Source organism: Mytilus trossulus, chromosome 6 (genome assembly GCF_036588685.1).
Source record: "Mytilus trossulus isolate FHL-02 chromosome 6, PNRI_Mtr1.1.1.hap1, whole genome shotgun sequence".
Classification (NCBI taxonomy): Eukaryota; Metazoa; Mollusca; class Bivalvia; order Mytilida; family Mytilidae; genus Mytilus; species Mytilus trossulus.
This window is the reverse complement of record NC_086378.1, coordinates 12892334-12916267: the sequence shown is the minus strand read 5'-3', so window position 1 is coordinate 12916267 and position 23934 is coordinate 12892334. Positions and strand designations below refer to the sequence as shown.

Below are 23934 nucleotides of genomic sequence, written 5' to 3'. Positions count from 1 at the left end.
ATCGGCACTGTATATTGAAAAAGGTCATAGAATATCAATAAATCTGTGTGGTATGGTTGACAATTTGTTGACTCTTGATCCATTTTCTCTTTTTAATTTAAATACAGTATGGATATTTTAACGAATGTATAAACCTCTCTCCCTTATTTTGTACATATTGTAAATATAAATTGGTTGTACTTTTTATCTGTGTATCGATGTAATGCATTGGCTTTATGTTAATAACGATGTCTACGAATCCCGATTTTTTTTTAACATTTGACGCTAATAGTTGCCGAAAATAACCATTTGACCCCTGATGGAATTAAGTTATACTTTTGGATCTAAGTATTTCTGTTTTCGATTTTGGGCTCATGCAGAACGAATTAGAGGTTGCTGTAGCTGTTATTCATATGTCTTCTGATTATCTGTGTCATTGGGTTGTTGCCTCTGCTACAAATGACGTTTACCTCATATCTCCATTCTCATTTCTCAATGACGTGTGATCCACATACCCCACATCTTCTTTCACACCTTATATCTAACATAGCTGTCAGTTGTAGTCTCAATGACGTATGACCCACATACCCCACATCTTCTTTCACACCTTATATCTAACATAGCTGTCAGTTGTAGTCTCAATGACGTATGTCCCACATACCCCACATATTCTTTCTCACTTAATATGCTTAAGATCTTATAATATCTTATAACGGCTTACTTTGTGTAACTATCGATTGTATTTATAATAAATTATATAAATCAAAATAACAATAGCATATGATACACACCTTATTTGTTTCAACTGTGCTTGTTTGTTTCACCTATGCATGATGATGTAACAGTGGCGGATCCAGATATTTTCATAAGATGATGCCCACTGACTGCATAAGAGGGGGTCCGCTCCAGTAATACTTCAGCGATTCCCTTTATAATCGACCGATGGTTTTTTTTCACAAATGGGAAATTTCGGTCTACCTGGCGGCCCCTCTTTATCCGCCTCTGGATTACAAGATCAGGGTAAAAATCAATGAGGATCTTCTGGTAACGTAATATTGCCAAAGTAAAAGTAAGAAATGGTGTGTGGCGATGTGAGGGTATGACGTAACATATATTTCAGACGCAGTTTCAGGTTTTAATCTCCTAACAAAACAAGGGCATAACAAGGCTTTTAACAATTCGAAAATTGCCTGTCATTTTTAATCGGAGTACAGTACATTTTCCCTGGTCTTTTTCTGGTGGTCTCAACCAATATTCTTAGTTATACCAAATTGCTGTTAATATTACACGTGTCGTCTAATAGAATGTATTATGACATCGTGCATTTTCTAATGAGTTGGTATTTATTTTAGCTCTGCTGGTTTTCCCTCGTAATATATTTGAAACTATTTGCACCAAGTTTCTTTCGGATATACAAAAAATTGAATAGCTTAAGGACAGGACAAAAAAGTACGTAAAAAAAACCCAGCAATAATCTATAAAAGAGAAGCGTAAGATATCAAAGAGAAGCGTAAGATATCAAAGGGATATTCAAACTCATAAGTCGAACATAAACCGACAAAAAAGACAAACAGACAAACAGACAAACAACAGTACATAAAACACAACATAGACAACTAAAGACTGAGCAACACTTATCCCACCAAAAGCTGGGGGTGATCTCAGGTGCTCCGGAAGGATAGCTTAAGTAGATCCTGCTTCACATGTGGCACCCGTCGTGGAGTATCATGATTCGTATAATTATCATGTTTTACTTATTTGACAATAAACAATTATTCATTAATTCAATCATTCGATTAACTACGATATGAAGTCGGTCTATATGTTTAAAAACACGATCTATAAAGAAACCCCTTTTCTTTAATATAAGCTTCTATATATAGTTCGTTAATGAGATTCTTTAGATATTAAAATCGGACTATAGAAAATATGAAATAAAGTATAGTTTGAGATAGAAAAGAACCTCGTGTGCGATTGTAGCTGAAATGTTACTTTTGATTTAAAACTGAGATGGAAACGGCACAATGGGAAAATTTAAATGGTATATATTTAGTCAATCTGAGCACACATCATACCTATGAATGTAGACACAAATCAGTGTAGGAAATATAACCCGAGAGCGCGGTTCTATCAGAAAATCGGACCACTAAAAATCATCAACCGATACATTGTAAGAATACATTACATGTTAAATTCAAAAGAAAGAATTAACGTTTTTTATAGAAGATATCTTAACTACAAGTAACTAGGTGCTATATATTTGTTTATATTTTCTAACCGGTGGAAATTAAACTAGAACAATTAACTTTGCCCTTAGTTTGTCTCACACAATATGCACACGGATATGTTTTTCAAAATGTCTATAAATCTTAAATTAATTCACAATATAACATTCGCCCAATAGGTGTAACATGACTTAATATTTTACATATCATCGAATAATAATAAACAACAGTAGTTGTATATATTAACTAAATAGCGAAAGTTTTACATATTTAGTAAGACTGAAAATGTATAAGAAGGAAGTGACTTAGTCGTTAACTTAATCCAAAACTTTGTTTTAAGTTAAGTGTTTGTTGTCTATCTGATCTGTGACAAATTGATACAATTTGGTAAGCGACGTCCTTTTAGGCGCTTTACTCGAGAAAAACTATGCAATTTTGTATTTTGATAAATCATGTATCTGAATGACAATTTGGTTTTATGGAAATAATTTAAGTCAAATATCCTAAAAGAATATGATAAAGACAATTTAAAATTATTTTGATTGTAGGATTATATAGTACTTTCAGATTCTACCTGAATCAATCGGATTAACACAGTGATATTGTTGGCTTTTTTCAAAACTACCTCTACCCTTTTTTATTTGGAAAATATGCGTCATTTTCATCAAAATGGGAATTTAAAATAAACCATGAATTTGACAGAAACTTTAATTTACAGGCCCATTTTCAAGAGTCAAACCCTGATTCAAAATAAGACTCCATTTTGTGAGTGATGATACATAAATAGACCCTCAAATGTGCACGTATAGTCATTTTAGGCAAGAAAATTGTTTAAATGAGTGTTTTTTTGTTTGTATTCATGAACAATTACTACTGAGACTGCACTGTTTGGGTAAAAAGTCTTTTTGGGAATAATTTCAAGCATTTTTTTTTCAAATTGGAATTCTTCTCAAGGGGAAAAAGCATTTATTCTCCATTAATTTAAGGCAAACAATATCACTGTAACATGTAGACCTATTTAAACTTACGTACTCGTACATACAAAAAGTACATGTCACGTAGTATAAGCAATTTTTTCTTGCCTTGTGAATGTCCCTTTTTCGAAAATACTTTATTTTATTGTGTTCTATCCATTTCAATTCTTTTGCCGTTTTTCTGTATTATTTGAACATTTATATCCTGTGTATTTGCTATTCACTATCAATTCCAAGTTTACTATCCACAGCGCTCACTGATATATTATACAGGGGGCGGGCAATATTTCTGCTTATTCAAGTCGATAGCTACTCAATACAATATGCATGGTATGCAAAAAGTAGCCTCCCACTTAGGAATTTGAAGCTTTGTTGAATAGAGGCAGACATTTTGCTTCGAAAAAATCTATCTGCAGAAACCTCAGAGACAGAACACAGAATTAGATCTCGTACGTAAGACGAATTTAATTTTATTGACGATGTAGATTTTTTATGTTTTGACACAATCATTTTTTTTTCAATGTAGGTCAGACTTTGTTTATTTAAAAGAAAAAGTAAAATAACAAAAATACTGAACTCAGAGTACAATTCAAAACGGAAAGTCCGTAATCAAATGGCAAAATCAAAAGCCCAAACATCGAATCTTGTTATAGCTTAACAAGGTATAAACAATTTTGCTTTTACTATCTGATTGTGTATTAAATGTTGAATAGTCTACGGTAAAACTCTGTACATCGAGCTGGTTAAACATGCTGAAGTTCCTATCGACGACTAAAGCGTATAGTTAACAGATTTTATTTCGCCTGACTCACTTCTAAAACCATGACTGAGTAATAACACCACGTCTGAAAATACCCCTGAAAGTTGGTTATCTGTCCAGCAAGTTTAATTGTATAAAGCCGACACTTGTTCTGAATTAAGTTATTAAATAAAAAGTTATGAGAAAGTTTGGATAACATATCATCTGTAGCTGAAACATATGTAAATGTAACATTGTAAATAGAAATGGGGAATGTGACAAAGAGACAATAACTCGAACATAGAACAGACAACAGCAGAAGGTCACCAATAGGTCTTCAAGGCAGCCAGAAATTCCTGCACCTGGGTGCGTCCTTCAGCTGAGCACTCAACAAATATATATATACTAGTTCAGTGATAATGAACGCCATACTAAACTCCAAATTATACACAAGAAACTAAAATTGAAAATAATACAAGACTAACAAAGGCCAGAGGCTCCTGGCTTGGGACAGGCGCAAAAATACGGCATGTTTAATGTGTCCACTTACCCCATTCTCATTTACTAATTATTTCAAGTGCATATGTTAATGGAAACTAGTTCAATATAGGTACCATCATGGATTAGCTTGTAAAATATAATCATGTATGTTCAGAGGTTGATCCGGGATACCCCCCTCCCCAAAGTCCGCAAGGCCAGTCCGTCTGATGAAGAGGGAAGTGGCAGTCAAAAATCTAATGCCGAAAGTAATAATTAAAACTCAAATTTTCCGACAGCAAAAGTCATCAGGCGGCCTGGTCGCCTAGTCCTCCATGATTCCGGTCCCAAATTGTTGATTTGACTCAGACAGTGAACAATTTTCATGATGGTATGTTTACAATCAATACTTCTACGTTCCTCCTCATTTCTGAAACAATGATTGAAAAACATTGAAAAAATATTGATCCGGTAGAAGTTTCGACTGTGCGTCTGGCATAAGAAAACAGAGAGACGGACCACGGTAAACACTTGTTAATGTCAAACAAATTTCACTGCGTTCTCATCAAAATGCTGAAATAAAAGTTGATTAAAAATATATTCCAATCAAGAATGTGTCCAAAGTACACAGAACCCCACTCGCACAATCATTTTCCATGTTCAATGGACCGTGAAATTTGGTAAAAAATCTAATTTGGCATTAAAACTACCTTGACCAAAAACTTTAACCTGACTGAACTCCCACTTTCATTTTCTATGTTCAGTGGACCTTGAAATTGGAATCAAAAGTCATATTTGGCTTTCAAATTAGAAAGATCATATCAGAAGCAACAAGTGTACTAAGTTTCAAGTTGATTGGAGTAAAAATTCAGCTTCATCAAAAACTATGGCTTGACCAAAAACTTTAACATGTCAGTTTAACCTGATGCGGGACGAACGGATGGACGAACGAACAGACGGACGGACGCACAGAGCAGAAAACATAATGCCCCTCTGCTATCGTAGGTGGGGCATAAAAAGAAGACATCGATAATGATCATGACAATGCACATCATACATGTACATAGGCTTTCCGGCGGAAACTTTTTTCACGAACTGAAAGATGAAAACTTTCGGCGTGTAAATTTTCTATTTTGTAAAATAACTTTAAATGCTGTGATTTGTGACAGTTGGTATTATCGTTAACCATTCAAACTAACTAAAAGTGGATATTTGTTTCCTAGTTTGTTTCATCAAAAATATTTTTACCAATAACACATTTTTAGTACGTGTCACATGATCCAGTGCTTCGTTAAAAGTCGGGAAGTCTCGGCACGGATTTAACATGGCTGCTGTGACGCCATGTCGGTGTTGAAAATGACAATGTAAAATCGTAGAAATTTCCAGATGCCAGGCCAACAGAGGCCCCATATGACTAATTTACTTTATAATTATTGTGCAGAGAGTGTATATAGTGGACTAAGAGAGCTTCAAACTGATTTGGGGCTTTCGTTTTCAGTTTAATGGAATAATATGAATCTTGACTCATTATCTTTTGCCTTGGCTGAAATAAGTTATTCAGTGGCCAATTTGACAAAGAAAAATTTTAAATCGAGTATAACAGAAATAAGTCATGTACGTATAATCATAAGATTAATTCCAATATCGCATACACTCTGTTTTTAACCAGTGATTTTGTCAAGAGTGTCGATATCAAGGGAGATAATTTCAGCTCGTGTGATCTTTCCCAATATGTGCACATGGTGTACTTGTGAATACAGCTAATAAGTGATGTTGTTATCACTTTGAAATAAACCATGTCATTTGTTTGTATTGTATGCATTGCCCCATGATAGATTTATACAGCATTTTAGCTTGACTGCCTGAACTTTGTAAGAGGTCAAGTGCTGTGATCATGTGGAATCAGTTGCTCCATAAGTTGGCATAACACAAAATTATATGCACTTGATATGGTTGAATCCTATATTTATTCAAATCTTAGGTTAAATTCATTTTCTTGGATTGTTTTGGAGGGTACAAGTCAAATCGGCACCCATAGAAAAAGTCAAATCGGCACCCATAGAAAAAGTCAAATCGGCACCTGGTTAAATCGGCATCTAGTCAAATCGGCACCTGTTTAAAGTCAATTCGGCATCCAATAATATTGGATATGAATGTAATAAATGTGCCTTGATTTGCCTAGGTTAATTCGCCTTAATTTGGACAGATTAATTATTTAGTATTTAAATGTTTATTTTAAGTTTAATTTTATTTAAACACAGTAAGATAAAAGTAAGGATTGTTAATTTAACTGTTTTAGTATTTAACTTTCGATGTTTTTATAATGTTTTATGAATATTAATTTATTCAACTTTTCTTCAGTACCGTTTCAGTTAAAGTTACCCTGTTTAATGACAACTTTAGAAAATCATTTGTTGTTCAGTCGGTGTTGGCCTAATACTCGCCGGACTGAATCAGTGTAGAGTTAGCCACCAATTTGGTGCAGTTCGCCAGAGTTAGTCACCCCTTTATGGTGCAAATTTCACTACTTTAAAACACAACGCGAAGCAAATTTACATACTTTTAAGACTAACTCTGGGATCACTTCATTTTCATTTTAACTTTGAAATTACTCTATTTTTGAACATCAGTTTAGAAAGTTTTCTAACTCCTATTTATATCTGAATTTGTTTAATACATGCAATTATTGTACTTTTGTGATTAAAATTAGTTTCGTTTGATTCATTGTTTGTTGTTAAGCCATAATCTGATATCAGGTATCCCAATGGTAGAATAGTGGCGAAGTACTGGCCGCTACACGTCCCGGAAGGTGTCGTCACCGACCCCCTCCATTACATAATATATGAGACTGGGACTACATGTATTAATTATAATAGTCCAAGATATTTATAAATAATTATAAAAATTTATAAATTTGATCATGAGGGGTTGGATTTTATCATGCATTACATGTTAAAAAGCAGTAAAAATACAAAAGTTAATCATTTAAAGTTTTCTTAAATTTTGTGACTGATGTTTTGGTAAATTTTCTTATCAATTAATCAATAACTTTAATCAAGTACACCGGCTTAATACAAAAACATTATTAGACCACAAAAAGACTTTTTATGGATATATATGCGATTTGGTATAAGCAGAAAATTATAATCAGAATTTAAACCATTCAGGTATCCTCATTTCCATTGTGAGGACAAGGATAATAGCACGAAATGTTAGGTTAAAGTATATAAATTTAAATTTAAAGATTGAACTAGAACATCTTTAAAGATAAACTTGTATCACCTGGTGTAAGAAAATGTGTGTCAAAAAACTTATAACTTGTACAAAAACCGTGTACAAATTATAATTTGTACAAAGTTACATCTTGTACACAACCGTGTATATATTAAACAAATTTAACATGGGTGCCGAATTGACTACATCAAGTGCCTATTAAACCAAGTGCCAATTTGACTAGGTTCCGATTTGACTATACTGGGTGCCGATTTGACCGAGTGCCGATTAAACCAGGTGCCGATTTGACTAGAATTCGTTTTGGAGATAATACCAATATCATTAATACTCATTAAATATCAATTTGAAGGGCTTATCTCTCAAAAGATGTAGTAACAAAAATGAACAAACACTGAACATTCACTAAACAATAAATTTGATCTATGGTTCCAGGGCTCACGCAACCAGACGACTTGGGCAAAAAAAGGCGCTTTCCCGACTGCCACTTTGCTTTACACGACCTCCAAAAGCGAAAACAAGTGGCCCTGTTGTTTACAATATTCGCTTTCAGTCGCTTTCATCATCGGAAATTTTCAATTTTTACCAAGTCAATGAAACATCAATTTTTTATTGATAATTTAAGAAATTCAGACATAAACGATTCATTATCTTAAGAAAAGAGGTTGAAGCAGGTTATTTGATAAAAATACAACTTTTTATCACTTCGTGGATTTCCGCAAGAACCAATGCTTGTTACTCGAAAACATACATTAATTAACCTTAATCTCGGCGGCAAATTAAGTTTGTTACTTCAATTAAACGTTATAAAAGTTGCCACCAGTAAATGTTTAATCCATTGATTGCATTTAAAACTTCATGTTTCTTTCCAAATAACTCTTCAAACATTGTTTATTTTTGTAAATTTTCTTGCATTTGTCCGCCATTGACTGATTTCTAAACTACGGATCTGAACTGGAACAGCTATGACCAAAATCTGTACTTGTATTTTATGTTTTAAAATTGGTTATTTATTTTCAGCTTGTAAATCAACACGGAGCAGAAGCTGATAGACATTTATTTCGTTGTCTTTTTTCTCATGTTGACTTTAGTGGTGATGGTCGTAGTAGTGGAAAAGACTTTCACCAGGTATTAAATTAGAACGAATAAATATGTACAACTGTGAGTCCAACTTCTGCATGGTGACATTAGAAGATATAAATACATGCTGAGGTTTTGAATAAAAAAATGCATTTGCAAAAGAATGAATAGAACAGTGTTTGAAACTGTTAAAAAAAGATTGAATACTTAAAACTTACAAAAAAATCTAAGGTTCACTTAAGGGTAGGGGAGGGTGGAGTATGATATGAATTAGAAGCATTTCAACAATTTGTTTGCTTAAAATAAGATGCAGCATATAATGCATGTTAATACTTTAATAACCTACATGATCAATTTAGTAATCATTTAGTGCAATCATGGCAATTTAGATCTAAAGTTATTTATAGTTGAAATTAAAATTTTATTTACTAGTTTTCACTTTTTTATTTTTCAGACTCAGTTTTTGATTCAAGAGTGTTGTTCATTGCTGAGTAAACCCAATTTTGTATCCATTTTGTGTTATTCTGTTGACAATCCATTACATCATCAAAAGGTTAGTACTTCTAGAATATGCTAATCAAAATAGGTCAACTTTAGTCAACTTTATTTGATCACTCAGACACAATACATACGTGTTAGAGTACAAGTGATAGGGACACAAAATGAGTTATCACATAGATGATACTAATTAGTATGCCGACCTCACTTGGTGTTAGGACTATATGGCATTAGTATCACTCGTTCTTAGTCTAACAAACAAAATATTTCTGTCACTCTTTTTTTATACCATGCATACTGAATAGAATGATAATATTTGTAATCTAATCTATCTAAAACCTACTTTCTGTTTTGAATACTTGAAATTTCACTACAGATTTGAATGGAGAAATCTCTAGCAAGACACATAAATTCTTGTCAAAATTGCCAGTTTCATCTTTAACTAAATACAGACATTGAGACACTTTTGGAAGCAGAAAAAAATAGAACCCAGGGATCTCCATGGCCTGTTTAACGATGGCGCACCGCCATCGTCAAATGTCTTGCGTCATTGTTGAATGACTCGCGCCATCGTTAAATTGTCTTCGGCCATCGTTCAAAACTTCATCCTTTTTTCTAGCCCGACACCATTTTTTTTATCAATTATAATCAAATGCATGTAATTACATAACCCTTAGGCTGTTATGTTATAATCCAATACAGTTCTAACGCCTGAGGGATATCTGGATTAAGTTCGCTTATCACTTGTACCTGAGCTTGTACAGGTAGATCAACAAACCAGACAGGAGAATACTAATTGAGGATAGACGATCCATTTGTCGACTTAATCAACTAAGTTTCAGCAAATGATTATGATAATTAAGATTAAATAAGTAAATTGATAATCCAGTTACAAAGAAAACAGTTTAACAAGTGGAACACGTGCTTTATTTTGACTAACGCAATCAGCATCCCCCTTTTTAAGAAGTACAAAAAAAGATGCAAACCAGTAAATATTATTTCATCGCAAATAAATCAAGTACTGCCATGACTGCTGTAACGATAATAAAGAATTACATTAAAAGTTTGAAAGTAAAAACTTAAATATTTCCTGTAAAGAAATATCGTATCGTAATTCCGAATTTATTTCGTTTATTACAATCAAATTGATACATTAGCGTTTCCAATTTTATTCAGACTCAAAAGATGCATGTTGCCCAGCATCAATTTGCCAGATAAAGTCATTTAAAACCTTTTAATTTCTCAACGTTTGCTTTACAAATCTCTTTAACCTTTAACATAACCTGTACGAATCGTTTTGTTGTTGCTGCAAATCAGCCATACCGGTAATGAATTTGACAGCGTCCATGAAAAATAAGCTCCACATCATATGATTTTTAACCCCATAACAATTATCAAAAATACAAGAAATCTACATGGGGACCTTCATGACAGCTTTTGGTCATTCTCGACTAAGGGGGGACGATGCAGACTTGGCATTTGAATGGTAAAAAACGGCAATAAATGAAAATATTGATACTTCTAATTCTATAATGAAAATTCAAATAAATATAATTTAAATAAGCAATAAATTAGCATGTTCACCATTCCTTATATGGAGGGATATAATACTTCCGATCACGCTACACTGTACAGCGTAGACATGGTTTGTAATGGTGAAAGTTCCTCCATCGTTCAATTTTCATCCATGGAGATCCCTAAGAACCATCAAGCAAAACAGTTGTAATAAACAACAGTTACCTGAGTTAGAAATCTTAAAAGGTGAACTGAAAAATATTTCAGGGATAATCAGAAAAATCAGATTTGTGACTAGTATGTTAGGTTTTCAAATTTATTGCCTTTATTGTGAGTCGATGCACACTATTGTTCACTACTGTTCAACAATGGTTTAATGTTTAAAACTATTTAGTTACTTTTAGATATATTTTTAGAAGTTGTTATATGTACCCTGTAGCTCAGAAACCAGTACTTTTCTTTTACAGAATTTGAAACCCTCCCCTCATTTGCTGCCACAGATCAGCAAAGTTATAAAATTAAATCGTGTTCAAGAAGTAACATTTGGCATTGCACTTCTCCATTCTTCAAACAGCGAGACTCGTCAATACGCAAGCCAGTTTGTCAGACAGAAGCTTCCTGACCTTATAAGATCCTATGTCGATCCAGGTTAGTAGCTAGCTATACCCAATAATAAAGATTTATTGTGGGAGATAAATCTGTAATGCCATGAAGTCACTTAGCATTGAAAGTTCAAAATTGGAAAATGTTTATTTAAAATGAAAAAAAATATGATTTTCCTAAAATTATTTAATATAAATCCCCAGGATTTGCCTTAATTTGTAAATCAGTTGTAATATGAATTTAATACATTGTCATTCACCTGCTTGACTATAAAATTAAAGAAGCTGTTTAAAAATAGTGCTATTATCATGATTTTTAATATACAAAATGATTTTCTTTTTGTAGAATCAAGTTTAAGACAAGAAGGTGGACTACAGGACGTTGCCATAGAAGTTTTACATCTACTCGTGGTTCACCTCATTCGTAACAAGGATAACTTTGGGATCGGAAACGATCAAAAGGAAGTCTTTTTGTCAACATTAAGGAAAGGTAGAAAGCAGTTTTAAAATTATAAACATTTAGAAGGAGCATTTCATTAACCTATAGATTTGTAAACTAGAGAATACAAGCAGATAATTTATCAATTGTAAAACTCAAGTTTCTAAATTGTTAGATTCATCATCAATTATTAGTGTTAAGTGTTGTTAAATCGATAGTTGCCAAGTTCCAGAAATTTTTAAATTACCTCCATGAGTACACAAAGGATATAGCGTTTACTCAACTCTAGTTCACTTGAACCATTCTTATTCCATTATACCTGGTTCCCTTGCTACAAGGCTTATGGGAAAAAGTTTTGTATTCCCCCCGCTATAGAGAAGTTAGCATTAAGTTTTATCCTTGCCTGTATCTATGTCTGAACGTTCTGAGATAGGTTTCTATTCTCTAACTTTAGTTTGCCTCAATAAAAAATTATGAAACTTTATACACAATGCTTATTACCACAAAACACGGCTCAAGTATGAATTTGTTTGACATCACTTTGATAACTCTTCATTTTAGCACATAAATTTAAATGATCACATCAACAAAAGCTATTTTTATATTGTACAGATTTCCCACACGAAAGAGTTCCAGTTATTTTGGGACCTTTATTGTATCCAGAATCTGAAGATTTAGCTGTTGATAAATTGACAGACATATCAAATATGCCTAAATCAGTGGTATGTAAATCTAACATGCCAAACTCAGTGGTATGTAAAGTTAGAAACATTGTTACACCAGATTCAATTGCTTTCTCTTATTCTTTTCAAATTACATTTTCACTTGTTCTAGGCTTTTTCTTGAAATTAAAAAAAAACTATCGCATTATCAAACATAGTGAAACTGAAATTGGTCCCACCTGAGATTGTTATTTTTAAAAATTATAAAAGAATTCTAAGCATGGTACCCATAGAAGATATTTTGAAAATGAGGACCATGGTCCCCTATAAATGCTGTTTTAAGAAATTTACTGTATGAAAAAACAGTTGAAAACCAGCCAATATAAAGATTTTGAAGTGCCTTCTCTGGGTCAGTGGGTCCCATGTTTGATTTAATGAAACATCTCTAATAATTTTGGTGGATACTGTGGATTCATTATTATTCCTTGGATACCAATTTTTCTGGATTTAGGGGGTTACAGTCAAACCACAAAATTGAACATTTAATGAATGATAAATTACATATAGGCTTGTATGAAGATTTGGGGGAAAATCAAAAAATCTTATATTCCTCAACATGCAATGTTTTCTTCATCCATGATAATTGGAACCAATGGAAATAAATGCTGTACTTGATTTCCTGGTTTTCCAAAATTAACTCATAGGCCTTCATGCTATTTATATTTTGTTGCATCACAAAAAAATCCACTATATAATACCCGATGTATTAATGATAATGAATTGCAAGTACAGTGAAACCTGATTAAACCGAACCCTGAATAAACCAGAAAAATGTCTAATCTAAACTTGTTCTGAAGACCAATCATATCACATTTTATGCATTGTGAACCTGATGAAACCGAATACCTCCCAAAACCGAACAACATCTCATGTCCTGAAAGGGTTCAGTTTAGTCAGGTTTTACTGTATGTGATAAATTGTATAGAATACTTTTCTGATTACTATTGTTCTACTTCAGTTTGATTCCTCCTTGGATTACATGATCTTAGAAAGAGGATACAGTTGTACTCAAAGGTAATATTAACAATAACATTGATAAATACATGTTCTTACATTCAAATGTTTGACAGTTTAAACTACATGGTACAGTTAATAGATTTTTATGCCCTCTCAAATGAAAGTTATTTCTTTTTGTTTACACCTTGGCAAGTCATAGAACAAGTAAGACTTTTGTTCTAGTATAATGAGTCTTTCCCTAGGAGGGGACTATTTTATGCCATGCAATACTCCCAGAATGCTTGTTATGTACAGTACGCCCAGAGAGTTTGTAATCGCGAACTTTTATCACCGATTTCCGAGTGTAGCGGTGTGACACCGCGAATCACGGATTCTACTCCCAATTTCCTCCAAAGATTCTCTCCCAACACCGCGTGGCTGTTAATTGGTTTATTGCCCATCGGATGAACTGAAAATTAATGACGCGTGACAACATAATCGGATTAGCCAGATTTATTACCTTTGTACATTAAATCGATCTTGAATGCACCTGTGTGCTTTAAAATACGTTATTTAAATGTCCATTCATTGTCAGATAAAAGTGTGACATTTTTATTTAAAATAAGATAATTATTCTTGTATGTATATGCCCATGTCATTGTCATATGAAATAAAACGTAAAAACGTAAAAAAATACGAATAAAACACTTTAAAAATTTAGTATTTTCATTATAGTCCGATCAGTTCATAATTTTTGTTTTTTCAACAAAGTTTCAACAAAGATGATTTTACCACAATTAGAACCTTTTATGACCCACTCAGTGAGCAATATCCGGTTCATTAATAGTTCAATATTATACAATTAATATCAACTGGCTTAAAACAAAATGATGTTTTACGGTAATTTGTCCAATCTAAATCAAACCCTAGAGTTAATTTATCGGACCAACAAGTGAACTCTGTTACTTTCAATTTATTTTGAAATGTAAAATATTATGTTTCACTTCCTCGGTAGATTACCGACTTGAAATATTTGAATTTAAAAAAGAAACTGTAAAGTGACAAATAGTTTTGTATGCAATGTGGCAGTCCTATATTCATAAATACTGAGATAATTCCCCGCCCAGACACAACACAATAATCACAACCTTATTTAATTATATGAAGAAATAAAATCATGTGTTCTTTTATCTGTTATGATCTGTTATTGATCTTTTATTATTTAAAATAAAATTGGATTGTCGCAATCCGTATTTTACTGCTCGTTAAAAGTCCTCGGCGAAATATAAAAAGAAGTATTTCAACAATTTATACTATAGAATACTAAAATGAAATTATATCGTACAAGAAAGAAATATGTAAAAAAAAATGTGGATCGGATTTTTACGATCGACACATTTTCACAGAGGATCTCTACCAACGCCCATCAGGAACTGAACGACATGCATCCTGTTTTCATGTACCATTAATGTATAGTGTTGACTATGGAAGTATAAATAATGTCCAGGTTTATGTCCTCTGTTGACTGAGAAACGTATAAATAAATGGCTGATGTTCGTTTATTCAGAAAAGGAATAAAATTTAGAATCCGGTTAATCAATTGTAAAAGGACCTTCTAGAGCCTCAATCTTAACGCACACAAATGTCCATCATTACAAAGCAAGTTTAAACCTTCAATGAATTTTCCCACGGTTATCCAGAAAGGTCACCTGAGTTTACTGTTACATGATACTATTTCCCGCTAAATAAAAATCTCGTGGACAAAATTGATGTCACTATTTTTAGCATTCAATATTGTGAGCGAAGTCAAGTTCAAGTTCAACCACGCACTGTTGATCACTGAGATGCGTGTCGTCTTCCCACGGCAATTAATTGTTTTAAAAATATTTAAAGATCACTGTTCTAAATACAACACAAAAGTTTACATTCATTGTGCGTAAATGAATATTATGCAACGACGAGTTGATGCAGCTATAGAAGTATTCCTGTTGTAGCCGAAATGTATTATATATCCTAAATAAAAGTAATGCTAATCGTGAAGAGAAAATGCCGTAGACTTATTAAGCATAACGAATGGTGAATAGTATTTTCTTTTTTACTTGCATATACAAGTTTTAAGACACGTAATTTTCTTTTAACTCACTGCTCACATTTTATACCTTCAGCGTTAGTTTCCGTTTATTTTCACGCAAGTATGTCTCTTTTCGTAAGTTATATCAATTACCGATAAATAAAAAACGAGGTCATAATCAAGTATAGATTTTTTTTTATAAAACTTTATTGCAATTGAAAGCATTAACAACAACGTTTTGGATTTTAAACAGTCAGAGCTCAGACATAAACAAGTCTATTTTTGTTTTTGACTTAAATAAGTCGAAACATGTATTTATTATAAAAATGTAGTTTCAATTTTAGACTTATCTAAGTCAGAAAATGACAGACTTGTTTAGGTCTATTTATGTTGGTGAAAAAACTTAATGTTATTTTGTGGCCAAACTACACCACCTATGACAGCAAAAACCTGTATGAGAGTTCACAAGGACTTGAGCTATCTATATTTAATTATCTGATTGAACATCCTTACTAAATACAGATGTTTTACCTCATTAAGTGTGATTCCAGGTGGTTGCATTGTAAGGTTAATTAACATTATCTCCGATTTTTTAGACTCTCATTCATATTTTTCTTTAGAAGACAAAGCATTGGCTTTCAATGTTGTCATTATTTGATTTAGATGCATGACCTCCTTATAAATATGCGTGGGTCTTGAAGTTAACCAATTTTGATCACTTATCGACCTGTAGGAGTCGATATTTGCAACTTTTTGATTCTGGTCAATTATTTCTTGTTTAACAATATTGGACTTATTCAAGTCGTATTTTGTCTTACATTAAAGGGAGACAAATCCTAAAACTTACAAATTTAGACCTCTATGAGTCAAAAGCAGATTCAGACTTGTTTATGTCTGAGCTCTGACTGTTAAAACTTTTATTTTGTAATCTAAAATGGAAATGGCGTAGAATTATTAGCATAACATATAGTGAATAATATTTTATTTTTTACGTGTAGTATAAAAAACTTTGAGACGTGTAATTTTTCTTTAAACTGCCCTCTTTTATTCAGCGTTAGTCTCCGTTTATTGTTGCACAATTATATCTCTTTAAGTAAATTAAATATTTATTTACTGATAAAAAAACGGAAGACAAAATCAAATATAGTTGTTTAAAAACTTGATTAAAATGTACAGTGTAATTGAAAGAATTAACAACAACGTTTTGCTTTTTATTTTAATCTTTCATTTGTTTCAAGCAATCAGATATAACCTGATAATCAATAGACAGGAAATACAATTGTTTAATTACATTAGAAATCTCACATACCTTGACTGTCGCGTGCCGGCATAGATCAGACGGATTAGGGCAATTAATTACCTGGTGTCACACCGCGTCACACCAGACTGGGAGAGATGTCGCTAATACAATAAACAAAAGGTAGCGGATTTACGCGGAAGTCGGAGGGAATACTCCCAAATTTCTCCGAGAATTTTGGGAGGGATGTCGGAGTTTCCTGGTGTTACACCAGCAAAAATATCGGAGTATGGAGTTTGGGATTACAAACTCCTTGGGCGTACTGTAGGTACTTTGTAACAGTTGATTACTAAATTCAACTTAGAGATCATTCTTATACATTTTGCTGCATTGTCTTTGCTATTTTCTTAAGAAATTAGAAAAGCTGCTTCTAAAAAACAAATTGACTTCTACATAAACATTTGAACAAGAAAACCTTTGACAATAAATTAAATGTTACCATTGGACTTTAGGGAAACCACCAATGGCACCATCACACTTCAACATGATGAAAAATTTACTTCAGCTTCAAACCATCCAAAGTTATACACTTATATACATTTTAAAATACATTGTGCTTTTCAATTCAGTCCTGAAGAATGCAGACAAATGCTAATGCAGTTTGGAGTAAGGGAAATAACACCTGCATCAGTTGCCAAGGTACTTGGAATGATGGCAAGAACACCAACAGGGCTAAATGTGGACCAGGTAGTTATTTCTTAATACCAATTAGGTGAACATTGCATTTGGGATTTTAAACTTAATCTGTTTTAAGTACATAGTTTCAAATTTACAAAAAGATGGATGAATTATAATCTTCAACTATTTCGATTCTTAAAAATACATGACTTACATATGTTTGGGTTTTAGGTTCTGATGAAGAAAAATGAGGAAAATGGCTTCTGATGCTTGAAATTTATAAATGATTGTTTTTATTTTTCTCTACAGGTGGCTTCTGACTGGGATATGTCAGATAAAACAGAGAAGCCTGGGGTAAATACATGGAATGTTGATGTCTTCATTGGAGTGGTACAAGAATTGGTATGTACCTCATGGAACAACAGACAGGTGAGTTATTATTTTAATTGGCCGTTCTAGAATCTAAAGCATCATGGGTAATTTCATTGTTGGTACCCCAAAGTGAAAATAATGTTTCGTCATTGGTTTATTTTCCATTGTTTATAACGTTTTAAACCAATCAAAACTCTTTGGTGTATGCTTTTGAAAATATTACCCAGGATGCATTAGATTCTGAAACGGCGAATTATTGACCATTAGAATGGGTGATGGATTAAGGGATAAGAGTATTGAAATTGGGAATGTGTCTTAGAGACAACAACCTGACCATAGAGTAAAAAACAACTGAAGACAACCTGTGTACTATTTTTTGTGTCTCACTTCTAATATTTTTACCATTAGAATGAGTGGTGGTCTTAGTGGTAAGCTACTTTATTTGTGTGTCCCTCATGATATTTTGAGAAGAAGTCCTAGTTAAGTCATATATTGAAATTGCTGTTTAACTCAGAAGTTCATTGCCAAGATGTAATATGTTATTTTTTCATTTGTTTGTGTGCGGAAAACTTTTGATAATCAGACATTTCAATTAGGAATACAAAATTTTAATTTTTTATGTGTAAATATTTTTTTCAAATAACTATTATTGGTGAATCTTTGAATGTTATTATATTTCATAGTATATTTTTATACAAAACCTGGCATGAAAAGTTGTATGTGCTGCACAATAAATTTGTTCTATGGTTAATCACTGACCCCCCTGCAGATTTTTAGGGGGGTCAGTAGGAATTTAGGAAACATATAGTGTATACATGTTTTAATATCACATATTACACATTGTTACAAGTTGAAAATAAGTAAATGTTTGATTATTTTAACATTTACCCATAAAGAGATGATTATGTGTTTGCTTTACAGCTAATTTCCTAAAGCATGTAGAGCAAGACTTTAGTTAGCTTGCTTACTTTGTTTTTATTATTGTACAATCATAAGATAACACCCAATTAAATTCAAATATTATATATACAAGTTAAACTTTGCCTATATATATTATTTAAAGATGTCAATCTTATTAACAAAGCTTGTATAAGCAATTATACAAACAAACCAAGCAAGCCAACCAAAGTTTTGCATTACAAGCATTAGGAAATTAGCTGTAAAACAATATGATTACTGAGCTTTGATAGTTTATTTAATTTTTTTTTTAATGATAGAATTCTTTGGGTTATGATTTCAGGCTCCTCACTTTAACTGGAGAGATGTTGTTATAGAACTTGATCACCCTAACTTCATGGTCCTCAACAAAAAAGGACTAAGGTTACTTGTACAGGGACTGATTAAAGGACTACAGGAAGTGTTCCCCATTGATTACATATACAGACCCTGGAAAAATACAGAGGGACAGGTTTGTTGATCAATCAATGTTTCATGAATATGTTGTTTAGAGAAAAGTTGCTAGTAAGTTAAGTTTCAAAGATTTATATCCAAACCTTAAAGCACTCTTCTATAAGACCTGTCTTTAATACTGAAATTGTTTCTAAAATTATATTTTAATACATTTTACTTCCAATCTAAAAGAGTACATCTGGTTTGAGTGTGGAGATAACTTTGAGAAGTAAGTAATAGAATTGATGATACCTGAATCCTAAACAAGGCAAATTCCTTGACCACATATTTCCATCATTTGGCGAAATAAGTGAGAATTAAAAAAAGCACTTCTACTATAGCTCAACAATTTTTGCTTATTTTAAATGAGTGTTTTTTTTCAGTTGTCATTGATTGTACAGGCGTTACGTAACCCAGATGTGTTCTGTTTTGCTGATTACCCTTGTCACACAGTTGTAACAGACATACTTAAGGCAGCACCAGATGATGACAATAGAGACATAACAACATGGTAGGCTAAAATTAGACATATTACTAATTTAAGAGTTGAATGCTTCTTTTGTACTTTTATTGGTTGTCAAATCCTTGAAGTACATTTTGTTTGAAGAACTTTCACACATTATTCTGAAAATGTTCGCATTGGAAGCTTTTACAACCCTGTAAGTTTACCAAGAGAGGTATTGGATTCACATATACATTGAAGTTACATTTTTAGGCTTCTTTCATTAAATTTGGGGATAAATCAAGCCATATGGTTGTTTTTCTGTGCATGGTTAAAATTTATTGAGAAATTCTTTATCTGCACTGCTTACAATGTGATGGAATATTTTATAAGTGCAGCTGACAATGTCTTGCTTAAGATTTTCTTGGATGGATGATATAAGTTCAAGATTCAAGATTCTTTCACTTTCTTACTTAAAGAACACTAATAAAACCTGATTACAAGTTGGATTAGTTTATTTTTAAATATGCAGGAAATACAGTTGCAAATTTTTTGACAAACAATTGCTGTAGTCCTTTTAAGACCTTCTGCTGTTGTCTGCTCTATGGTCGGGTTGTTGTCTCTTTGACACATTCCCCATTTCCTTTCTCAATTTTATTGCATTTCCTATGAGTAACATAAACACTATTTTTTAGGAGATCATTGGATATGGTTGAGACATTACTGAGGTTATCTGAAGCAGGACATTACCAACAAATATCAGAGTTGTTCAAGTTCCCAATACAAAACTGTCCAGACATGCTGGTATTGGCATTACTACAAATCACAGTAAGTTTTACAATCAGATATTTTTTGGTTATTTTTCTGCAAGATTTTTATGATTTGCTTGTTCCACTGGTAGAACAAGTTACCTCAACATGACCTTGTCTCATTAATTTTATCTTTTCAACACAAATGGCTGTATCTGAGTGTGTTAAATTACGTGATGATAACGTAAATGTTTCTTCATATCATAGAATTCAAATATGTATCATAAGTAGTCAAGGTCATTAAACACCACATAATAGTATGTACATATCTTCACTCATTTAGGTTGATTACGTTACTTGAATTGAAGCATTCATTCTTTATGGACATTATAAAAAAAAAACATATTTTCTTGCAGCCTACATGGAACACGTTGAAACAAGAACTAATCTCTACTTTGATGCCAATATTCCTTGGAAATCATCCAAATTCAGCTGTTGTACTGCATTATGCATGGCATTGTCAGGTAATCTATTAATGTTTTATTAACAGTTAATTATTTATATTTAGAGAGAGATCACAAGCATATGCAAGCTACATGAATTTCTTCATTTGAAGTTTCAATTGTTTTATTGAGGAAAAAATGAAAAAAGCTATTTGTCATATTTTATATGCTGAATGTTATGTATTGGTCAGAATGACACATATATTCTATATTTAAGCTTTATTTATCAAATTTCATTAGCTTTAGTACAATTACAAAATCTAATTAACTGAAAATCTGGTTAATTGCATGCTGTGCTTACATCTTTTAAGGAATAACTGTTGAAAATATAAGTTGCTCTTTAATTTAGGTATTTTAATTGTCAACTTTTAAAAGAGACATTTAATTCCTAAGTAAAATTTTAAACACACAGACCAAGAGATCCAGTGCTTTTATTATTGTAATTGTTGAAAAATATTCACAAAAATACAAGATCAATTATTTTAGAAAATGCTTTATACAATTCATACTATCAAAATCCAAAATGGGAGTTCTAAGTTTGTGAAACCTGTCCTGTTAAAATTTTTGCAATGATAATAAAAACATTGCCAAAATTTCTGAATTTACAATAACTGATTGTATTCAATTACAAAAAATATGAACTTTTGTTTTAATGACTTTTTCTTATCTATGATGACATCATTATTGTGATGGAATAGTTAAGGACTGGCTTTGTTTTTTTCTGCAGGGTCATTCCAATACAATACGTACCCTGATTATGCACTCTATGGCTGAATGGTACATGAGGGGAGAGCAACATGACCAGAACAGATTATCTAGAATCCTGGATTGTGCTCAAGACTTAAAGGTAGTAACTACACTGGACCGAATTATTTCACATTCACAGTTTGGATTTTTCCAATAGGAAGAAATACTAAAATTATTTTAAGAAAATTTTAATTTCAAGATTTTATCTCTGAATGATTTGAATAAAAAGAGATTTCTTTTTTTGTAGATTGATAATTTGATATATTTAAGAAACAAAATTTAAGATACTATTGGGTAGAAACTTTATTCCTTTACGTTATTTAAGGATGCTAAATGGTTTATTGCAATATTTTTGTTTTCAGGCATTGTCAATGTTGTTAAATGCCACACCATTTGCCTTTGTGATAGACCTAGCTTGTCTTGCCTCCCGTAGGGAGTACCTCAAGTTAGACAAGTGGTTATCAGATAAGATCAGAGAACATGGAGTGAGTATATAGATTTTTAAGTGGTTTATATTTCAAGTGAAATGTCTAAATAATGTTTGTGTATGTATTTCAGTTGCATTCACATGTAATTCCAAAATTTAATAGAGCTATCTAGGAATTGTGTTGTAGATGTTCTACACTAGCTTTAAAACTTTGTGTTTTTTGCAAGTCAAAGTAAATTTCTTTACACTGAAACATGATTTGACAGTTAGTATGTGAAAACTACTTTAGTACATGTACAAATTATTAAATTGACTTCATAGCAGCAGGTCATGGAGAACAACAGATTTATAAAAAACATATTTTTTGTCCATTACATTTGTACCATATTTTTATTTTTGGATTCATTTATTTTCTTGGATTGAGGAAAACAAGGTGTTTTCAAGTATACTTGGTTTCTAATTTGACAAATTCTTCGGAACAAATTAATATTTGTTGAACATTTACCTTTACCCACAAAAAATGGTATCCCTCGAATGATTATGAATCCACAGTAGGTAAATTGGATATTATTTTTGTGAAAGACAAAAGATATATATGTTTTCAGAATTTTCCCTTATTGTTTGCAATATCCTAAACTTAATGCTTATTTTTTTTTTTTAGGAACCATTTATACAGACTTCTGTTAACTTTTTGAAAAGAAGATGTCCCCAGTTGATGGGTGGACCACCAAAGGACGACCAGCAACAGATCAAAAGTCAAATGCTACCTCCAGACACTATAGGGACAATGTTGGCATGTCTGCAGCAGTGTGCTAGGTAAGAATACAAAAGTCAAATGCTACCTCCAGATACTATAGGGACAATGTTGGCATGTCTGCAGCAGTGTGCTAGGTAAGAATACAAAAGTCAAATGCTACCTCCAGACACTATAGGGACAATGTTGGCATGTCTGCAGCAGTGTGCTAGGTAAGAATACAAAAGTCAAATGCTATTTCCAGACACTATAGGAACAATGTTGGCTTGTCTACAGCAGTGTGCTAGGTAAGAATACAAAAGTCAAATGCTACCTCCAGACACTATAGGGACAATGTTGTCTTGTCTGCAGCGGTGTGCTAGGTAAGATTACAAAAGTCAAATGCTACCTCCAGACAATATAGGAACAATGTTGGCTTGTCTTCAGCAGTGTGCTAGGTAAAAAATATAATTTAAGTTAAATAGTGAACCCATGACTGTTATTGAAATTGATTGGTTATGTGCACACAATTATAATTAAAAAAAATGCTTAATCACGAAGTTTTCAATTTTTCTGATTATTTATGATACCTCTGGATTCTTCCTAGGCATTGTACTCTTTATGGCTAAATTTCTAGTGGTTAAGATGCTTGTTTGAATAAAACAAAAACATACCAATCTATTTTCTTTTAAAATGAATGTACTCTACATTCTCTATTGAAAAATACTTTCATTTGTAAATGAGTTATTTTTTATGTCAGCAACAAATATTCTGAACACAATTTTATAAGAATCAGCTGATTACTGCAAAATTTGGAGATTAATTTGACTTATATATGAAAGTTACTAATATGACAGGGCGAAAATTCTTATTGTCTTCAACTACAAAAATTTCTCAACGTTATGCAAACATACATTTTAATGTGCAAATTGTTCTTTTTCAGTCAAGTATCACAAGAGCTGTCAGAAGCCATATTAACAATGGTTGCCAATGCCAATATTTTGATGAACAAGACTAGACCAGTTGGTCCTGCTGGAATGGGACCAAAGCCTACTATACCAAATATTGGTCCATCATTAGGAAATCCTGTAGGTTATTTACAAGACATGTTATAGTTTTTTGATGACCTTCAAGTTCAAATTTAAAATGGAGCTTTTTTCTTAATAGTT

At 32.3% G+C, this 23934-nt stretch overlaps 2 protein-coding genes across 5 annotated transcripts in view; one reads left to right on the top strand and one right to left on the bottom strand.

Moving 5' to 3' along the window:
• The window catches only part of LOC134723199 (uncharacterized), a 32516-nt gene extending 31548 nt beyond the window's left edge, over nt 1-968 (bottom strand). The window contains exon 1 of the mRNA XM_063586827.1: nt 771-968. The gene's annotated coding sequence lies outside the window, so the exon portion shown is untranslated. The remainder of the gene's footprint in view (nt 1-770) is intronic.
• A 4721-nt stretch (nt 969-5689) lies between these two features.
• Nucleotides 5690-23934, top strand: part of LOC134720818 (CCR4-NOT transcription complex subunit 1-like) — a 52258-nt gene continuing 34013 nt past the window's right edge. For 2 of the 4 annotated variants that reach the window (XM_063583346.1, XM_063583344.1), the window contains exons 1-17: nt 5690-6008; nt 8646-8753; nt 9160-9258; nt 11186-11366; nt 11667-11810; nt 12372-12511; nt 13440-13495; nt 17355-17472; nt 17713-17832; nt 19016-19183; nt 19548-19675; nt 20302-20434; nt 20772-20879; nt 21586-21705; nt 21968-22090; nt 22694-22848; nt 23709-23853. In XM_063583346.1, the coding sequence (XP_063439416.1) occupies nt 5907-6008; nt 8646-8753; nt 9160-9258; nt 11186-11366; nt 11667-11810; nt 12372-12511; nt 13440-13495; nt 17355-17472; nt 17713-17832; nt 19016-19183; nt 19548-19675; nt 20302-20434; nt 20772-20879; nt 21586-21705; nt 21968-22090; nt 22694-22848; nt 23709-23853 (2148 nt within the window). In that variant the 5' untranslated portion in view covers nt 5690-5906. The remainder of the gene's footprint in view (nt 6009-8645; nt 8754-9159; nt 9259-11185; nt 11367-11666; nt 11811-12371; nt 12512-13439; nt 13496-17354; nt 17473-17712; nt 17833-19015; nt 19184-19547; nt 19676-20301; nt 20435-20771; nt 20880-21585; nt 21706-21967; nt 22091-22693; nt 22849-23708; nt 23854-23934) is intronic. The other 2 variants (XM_063583347.1, XM_063583348.1) reach the window with 2 other exon arrangements.